This window comes from Onychostruthus taczanowskii, unplaced genomic scaffold (assembly GCF_017590055.1).
Source record: "Onychostruthus taczanowskii isolate IOZ18803 unplaced genomic scaffold, ASM1759005v1 scaffold21, whole genome shotgun sequence".
Lineage (NCBI taxonomy): Eukaryota > Metazoa > Chordata > Aves > Passeriformes > Passeridae > Onychostruthus > Onychostruthus taczanowskii.
The window spans coordinates 144,142-150,811 of record NW_024499351.1 but is presented as its reverse complement, the minus strand read 5'-3'; the positions used below and the strand labels follow the sequence as shown (position 1 = coordinate 150,811).

General features: G+C 41.9%; 1 protein-coding gene across 2 annotated transcripts in view; it reads right to left on the bottom strand.

Annotated features, from left to right (window-relative positions):
• Positions 1 to 806: 806 nt before the first annotated feature.
• SOS1 (SOS Ras/Rac guanine nucleotide exchange factor 1) overlaps positions 807 to 6,670 on the bottom strand; it is a 43,479-nt gene continuing 37,615 nt past the window's right edge. For both annotated transcript variants that reach the window (XM_041404247.1, XM_041404248.1), the window contains 5 exons: positions 6,272 to 6,444; positions 5,233 to 5,349; positions 4,813 to 5,077; positions 3,644 to 3,762; positions 807 to 2,392 (listed from right to left, as the gene is read on the bottom strand). In XM_041404247.1, the coding sequence (XP_041260181.1) occupies positions 1,889 to 2,392; positions 3,644 to 3,762; positions 4,813 to 5,077; positions 5,233 to 5,349; positions 6,272 to 6,444 (1,178 nt within the window). In that variant the 3' untranslated portion in view covers positions 807 to 1,888. The remainder of the gene's footprint in view (positions 2,393 to 3,643; positions 3,763 to 4,812; positions 5,078 to 5,232; positions 5,350 to 6,271; positions 6,445 to 6,670) is intronic.

Genomic DNA, 6,670 nt, shown 5'->3' with positions numbered 1-6,670 from the left:
TGAGATCTTCTTCTTTTGCCAGAAAAAAACTGTTTCAAAACAACATTGTCAAAGACATCTAAGAAGGAACACAACTGACAATTTCAAGATCTGACTTGGGTGAAAACTGCCATTCCTGTTGACGAAATGCTTTCCCAGCGTAACGACCACACCAAAGAATCAAAGGGCCCTGATCAATGGCATTACTGAAAGCTTTAAAAAAGGTGATTTCTGCCATCATTCAACTGACACTATCTGCAAGAGATTCAGCTTTCCAAGATCCTGAGATGTGTCCTTCTTCCAAACAGGATACGTGAGGGAATTTTACTTGCCTCATGAGCCATGTGAACTGAAGGTGAGACACTTTATGCTTCACATACCTACTGTAGAGGTTGTAACAGAGCTCCTTTTCTTCAACAACTGTCATCCATCACTGTCCCAGTCTCGTCTGGAGTCGAAGAGCAGCATGCAGGTTTATGGATAAACCATGTCAGAATACTTACAACATACCTGTTTTGTCATGTGTATTTTGGACAGAAAAAGCCATTGTAAAGATTAATATAAGTTTGATTTTTTCCTAACATGTGTCATACAGGATGTGGGAAACATTTCACAAGGTAAAATAATTCACTTTGGGAGTAACCCAGCCTCTCAAATATTACTGAATTATTATTTGTAACATGCCAGAAACACCTCTTTAGTCTCTTATTACTAAAATACATACACTGAACTAGGAAAAATATGTACCACAAGGTGGGCTTTTATCCCCCTCAGTGCTTAACTGAAAAACTAAGTTGAACATTTGTCCATTAATAATTTAACGTATGTCAGCCAAACATATCTTTATCTTTATTTCAATTAAATTAAAAACAATCTGCAAGTATATTTATGCAACATTCACTATATACACACGATTTATGCAACTGCAAGGCAATCCTATGTATGCTGATTATTCTATTGTTAGTAAAACATGACAATAGCTATGGAAGTTGACAAGTGACTGTTTTCATGGCATGACTGAAAAAGAATAGCTACTAGCCATGAAATGGATTATCAGTAAACCTTAAAAAGAACATGACATAACCTAGCAGAGATTAACAGTCTTCTAAATGTAGTATATTTGCTTCAGATGATAGTGCTGCTTTTAAAAAAAAATTCGCTGTCACCTTAATGATGTAAGACTTTCATCAGCTCTATCTAAAGAAAGCAATAATTAGACATTATGCTTCCTGGCAAAAATTTATTTTTGAACTGGCACCACAGTATTTCAGAAAATAATAATAAAGTACCTCTTTGGTGAAGCCTAGGTACCCCCTACTACTCATTGTAACAACTTGTAAACAGGACCGCAATACAGTGCTTTGCCTTAATTCTAGCTCGGTTAGGTACCACAGATCTTCCTCACAGTCCTTCTCATAATTTTAGGAAGGTATTTTAAAGCAGGGAGTAAGTAAAGCAAAGGAAAATTAAGAAGGATATAAAGTTCCCTGTTTGAGATTTAAAAAAAGTGCATAATGTTTTCATTCCGAAAACTGTGCCACTGTATGGAACTGATGGATACAAGACTGTTTTTCCTTCCTGTACTGGACATTATTGATCATTACACAAACACAGTCTCTGCTCATTGGCCAAAGAAGTCTCTCCAGACTGTTTTCTGGTACAATCAGCTGTCCAATTATTTTAGAACAAAGTCCTGCATACTAAAACAAGAATAGCAAGTTAACCGGGTTTTCCACTAGAAAGTCTGTTTTTGCAATTCCATTTCTGTACACTATATTTCCAACGCATTGGAGAGTTCTTAGTGTTTGGCATACACATCCCAACTCCTTGACACCACCAGGTTCAGTGCATCCATTGCCAGCAACAGACATAGCACCAGGAAAATGCGACTCCCAGCGCGAGGGACAGTTCAGGAGGAGGGGGCATTCTCCAGCAAGGGTGGCCCATCCCGATGCATCGACGGGTGCGTGTGCTCCCTTTTGTAAGTTTTTGGAGGAAGCTTTGGGATATGTTGAGAAGTGCTTTGTCGTGGAGGAACGGGTGGCCCAGCAACAGAAGGGAGGTCCACATCCTGCGGTATCAAAGGCGGCGATGGCAGATGCCTCCGTGCTACATGTGGAGAAGGTGTCTGGGGGGGAGGGGGCGTGAACGGAGAGGGGCTGTTTGGGAAGAAGGTGTTACCAAGTTCGCTTTTTCTCCCCAGGGGTGGAGGCTGGAGGTGTAGTGGTGAGCTAGAGAAAACATCTGGAGTTCGCACAGGTTCCCGTGGCGGTAGCTCGGGGGGGTTTGCAGTGGTAACACAGGAGTCAGAGATGCAGGTCCGATCAGGCACCGAGTACCTTGGAGAATACACTTTAGAGGTTGGTTGCCTAGGAGGGATTGCTGGTGGGTTGTCCAGGTGTGCAGAAGTAATCTGAGGTACACAAACACTTCAGTCAGTAAAATTCCAGAGTGGCAGCAAAGCACAGGACCCTGCTGTGAAACAGAAGCCCCCTCCTGCACTGCAGATTGCTCTTAGCAGGGCTGCAGCAACTCATGAGTGAACAGCCAAGGATGGAAGGCATGAAGATGCACAGAGAGGGACAAAGGCAAGGCAAAGAATGGTCAAAGGAGCAATTTCCATGCTAGCTCCAGATCTGCTTGCTGGGGGGTTTGGATATCTTCCACTACCTCCCCAGTAAAAAGCACTTGGAATGGTTTAATATGTCAGGAATTTCTTCAAGAAACTAGAAAAAGGGAGAGGCTGATGATGCTGAACAGGGAAAAAAACAAACTATGCTCAGAAGATGGAGTTAAGTAGTCAGAATTATGGAAGTGAACAGTTCCCAAGTTGCAGACCATAGTGATAGGATAACTGATCTCCAACACCCTATCACGTACACAATGTTTTCAAATACATTTTGGTAGGATTTCAGATACACTTTGGTGATGCATCAAGTTCTGCTGACTGGCAAAACAGTTGCCTGTAGTCTGAAAATAACTGCTGAAGAGCCACTTACAAGCTCTCTTCAAAAACATATCTGCTTTGAAGTGACTTTGAGTGGGATTTTCAAATCTGAAGTCACAAACAATCTTCCACTGAAATCAGGTGAAATTTGACAGTGTCTGCAACAAAGGTTGGATCAGATCCCAGTTGCCAGAAAAATGCAAAAGGAAAATGTAGCAATGGCTTAAGCAGGCAGGCAGACAGGATGGGCAAGCAAGAGGGGAAAGCAAGCACTTGAGCACCACAGCATCAGGATCAAATATTCTGATGAAACTTTCCAGAGGACTGAGTTGTGTATAGCACTTTCCATCATTACTGTTCATCAGTTCTTACTCTTATTTATACTTCCTAAAATATGAAACAATACTCTGGAACAATTAATCCCAGATGGAAACACCTGCCTGAAGCCTCAAGTTCTCACAGGCAATGCAAGGGCCTGGGCATAGCACATCAGTAGATGAGACACTTCTAACCCTAAATTTAGGTCCCATCTATTTTAATTTGTTTGACATCAAGACATAGTGAGGTAGAGCTGTGAAGGCCTGAAAAACATGGCTGCTTACTCTTTCACATACAGTTCTTCAAAAAATAAATGTACTGCCTTTGAGAGTTACTTTTCTATCATACCCTGTCCCTCTTCTCCCAGTAAAACAAATGACCTCTTTTCTGTTTACTTACTTTTGATGGGGAGGATTCAGCTGGGGCAGATTCTGGTCTTCTTCGTGGAGGAACAGGAGGAGGGACAGGAGCATCATCTGAAGTTTTGGTAAAGTTTATGGATGACACAGAAGCAGATCCTAAGGGACATAAAAAAACCCGTTGATAATGATGAACTTTTGGCTCAATATTGCTGCTAATAGAGGTGCCATAAATAATGAAGCAATTGCTCATAAAAAGCATTATCAATCAAGGAAGTGGCAAATAAAGACAATGAAACAAGCCTCTAACTTGCAGCTGCCAGAGAAACTGCTTTTCTGAGCTGCAAAGATGTCTGTGACCATCAGCTCCTGACTTTCTTAAGTAATCCTTGAGACCAAAACCACACCACAAACTTGCTCTTGTGTCACAACAGCACTGAAATAATATTATGAACCTGTAGGCAATGGACCCAACAACAAAGAAATCCTTTCTCTAGAGGCTGTCTGAAGACCTGGCTTGGACACTCAACAATGGCACAGCTCTGCTAAGGAACTTCTGCCTTTAGGAAGTCATTTTACCTCCTTGTGGCAACCAGCTGAACACAGGAATAACCTCTGAAAACCCTTGTATGTGAAAGGAGCCTAAATCCATTATTAAATACTGAGGACACACCACAAAATATGAGCTTCCTTGTATGCTGGGAAAGACAGAAGAAAAAGAGGTGTGCATAGGTCCTGATGGATTTAAAGCAAGCAAACACTGATTTTAAGTTCTGCAGGAAAACCACCCATGTACACTGAAATCAGTTCTGAATTGCCAGCAGCAGCATAAGGCACTTACAAACAATTCATTTTTTATTCTCAGTGTTCACCATCAGATAATCATCAAATACATTCACACAAATCATATGGCAGCACATCCCACAAGTTTGTTTAGGATATAGATGGGCCATAGAGATTATCTCCACCTTCAGTTTTGACAGGTCCTCCACAGACTTGCAACAGTCCCTATGTAACACATCTAATTCTGTTCAGTTTCTCCTTTAGAATAAAAACTTTTTAAAGAAAAAAATAAGAAATATCGAAAGTTTTTAATGCTGCAAGGAGACAAAAGCGATGATTTTTACAGTCACTTGAGAAGGCTAAATCTGATTTCCCCTGCCTAACACCACAAAATGTGAGTGGCACGTGCTGTCTGTGAGCACCTACGTGTATGAAAAGGACTGGAGGGGTCCGAGTCGAACACGCTGCAGGCGTCTGTGGTGCTGGAGGTGGCAGAAGCCGGGGGTGGGGTCAGCGGGGTCCGGGGCGAGTTGGGGGCGGACGCCGTGGCTTCCGTCTCGCTCTCTGGGATGCGGCTGTAGCTGATTTTCCTTGGCTCCTGCTGCAGGGGTGTGGGATGCCTCATGGTACCTGGCCTTGGATTAGAGGGACGAACACCTGGGGACTTGAGAGGGTAGCTGTACTTCTTGGGCTGAAACGACAAAAATATCAACCAAAGTGAAAAGGCTGTGGGATCACTTAAATGTAGCCATGTAGTTAAGTCAGAGATCTGAAATGACTTCTGCCATCTATGAAAGACAAATGTAAGCCCTTTCTGAAAAATACATACAAAAATTAAATACTAACAAATCTCGGAGGAGGTTTGACATTTCGTGGCTCTATCTCCAGTGACTTGTTGAACAGATAATCTGTAAATTCTGTCTCCACGCTGTTTCCCATTGGATTCAGGTTTTCAAAAAATCTCTGCAATACAAGAAGGCAGACAACTTGTCAGTTAAGATGCTTCTTAATACTGCTTGTTTCTACAGCATAAATGATCCCAACTGTTCAAGAGAAGAGAGAAAATGCTGGAGTGAAAGGTAATGACAGACTTAAGCCATTAAATCTGCTCATCAGACCTTTTCTGGACACTGCTACTGCTGTGCTTGGCTTGAAAACCAGCTGTGCAAGTACCCTAAATGCTTTCTGCAGAGCAAAATCAGACCAGGTTTGCTGAAACACATCCAGAAGAGGCAGCAAACAATCCATCTTTACACTGATGCAGGGAAGACTGCTCTCACACTGCATTCTGTCAAAGCCTGAGGAGAACAAATCAAAAGAACTCTTGCAGAATCTCTTAAGATAACCTGTCCTGTGACTCTCTGAAAGCACACAGCTCAAAAGATGGTAAGGAAAAAAGAAAAAAGGAAGAAAGGAAAGCAACCAGAGAGGACACTCCTTAGACAACACCTCAGACCAAGGAAAACAAGCACCAGGAGAAAGAAAGATGGGAGTATCATCTCCATCAACACACAATGTAAACACAGCGCTATCAGGTAAACAGGGAACATAAAAGTGTAACAGAGGAGGAAAAGACAACTACGCTCACTAGACAAATAATTGCAACTGAGTGAAGGACAATGAGCATCTGCCAGTTTCAGTTCCTGTCTAACACTGATCAATAAGAAGACCTACCAAAGCCCCAATAGCTGAGAAAAAAATGAAACAAACCCAAGAAATTGCAAGCATTGAGCTTTCTGACCTTTCTTACACTGAGACCCAAGAGAGGTTTTATGACAGGTCCTCTGCTCATCTCTGACCCAGTCAGAGTGGATCTATGTGAATTCAGTCTGTCCCTATGGTCTGTCAGCTGACAGAATCACCACAGAAGGAAACTGTCACTTACCCTGATGTCAAATTCCACTCTTAAACAATATGGCTGGTTCTGGTACTGCTGGATCTCTCCTGTTATCTCAGCTACCTTCCTTCTCTTGCTGAAGTTTATAAGGTCTTTCCCATGGCGCTTGAGGAATTCAGGATTGCCTTCTTCTGTTTTCAAAATGTTGGTTAAGTAAATCCCTAAACAGCACACAGAAGAGGTTTTCAACACAGAGTACAAAACGAAGAGGAAGTCACAACTGGAATACAAGGAATTCTTAAAGAATTTAATTTGTGCACTGCATTTATTTAGAAAACGCCTCTGTTAGGGTCAACAAGAGAATTGCACCTCACCTTCCAATAAGGGCAACAATTTAAATATTTTAACATGCCTTTTCCAGAAAGATGCCTTTTTGCATCAAAGTCC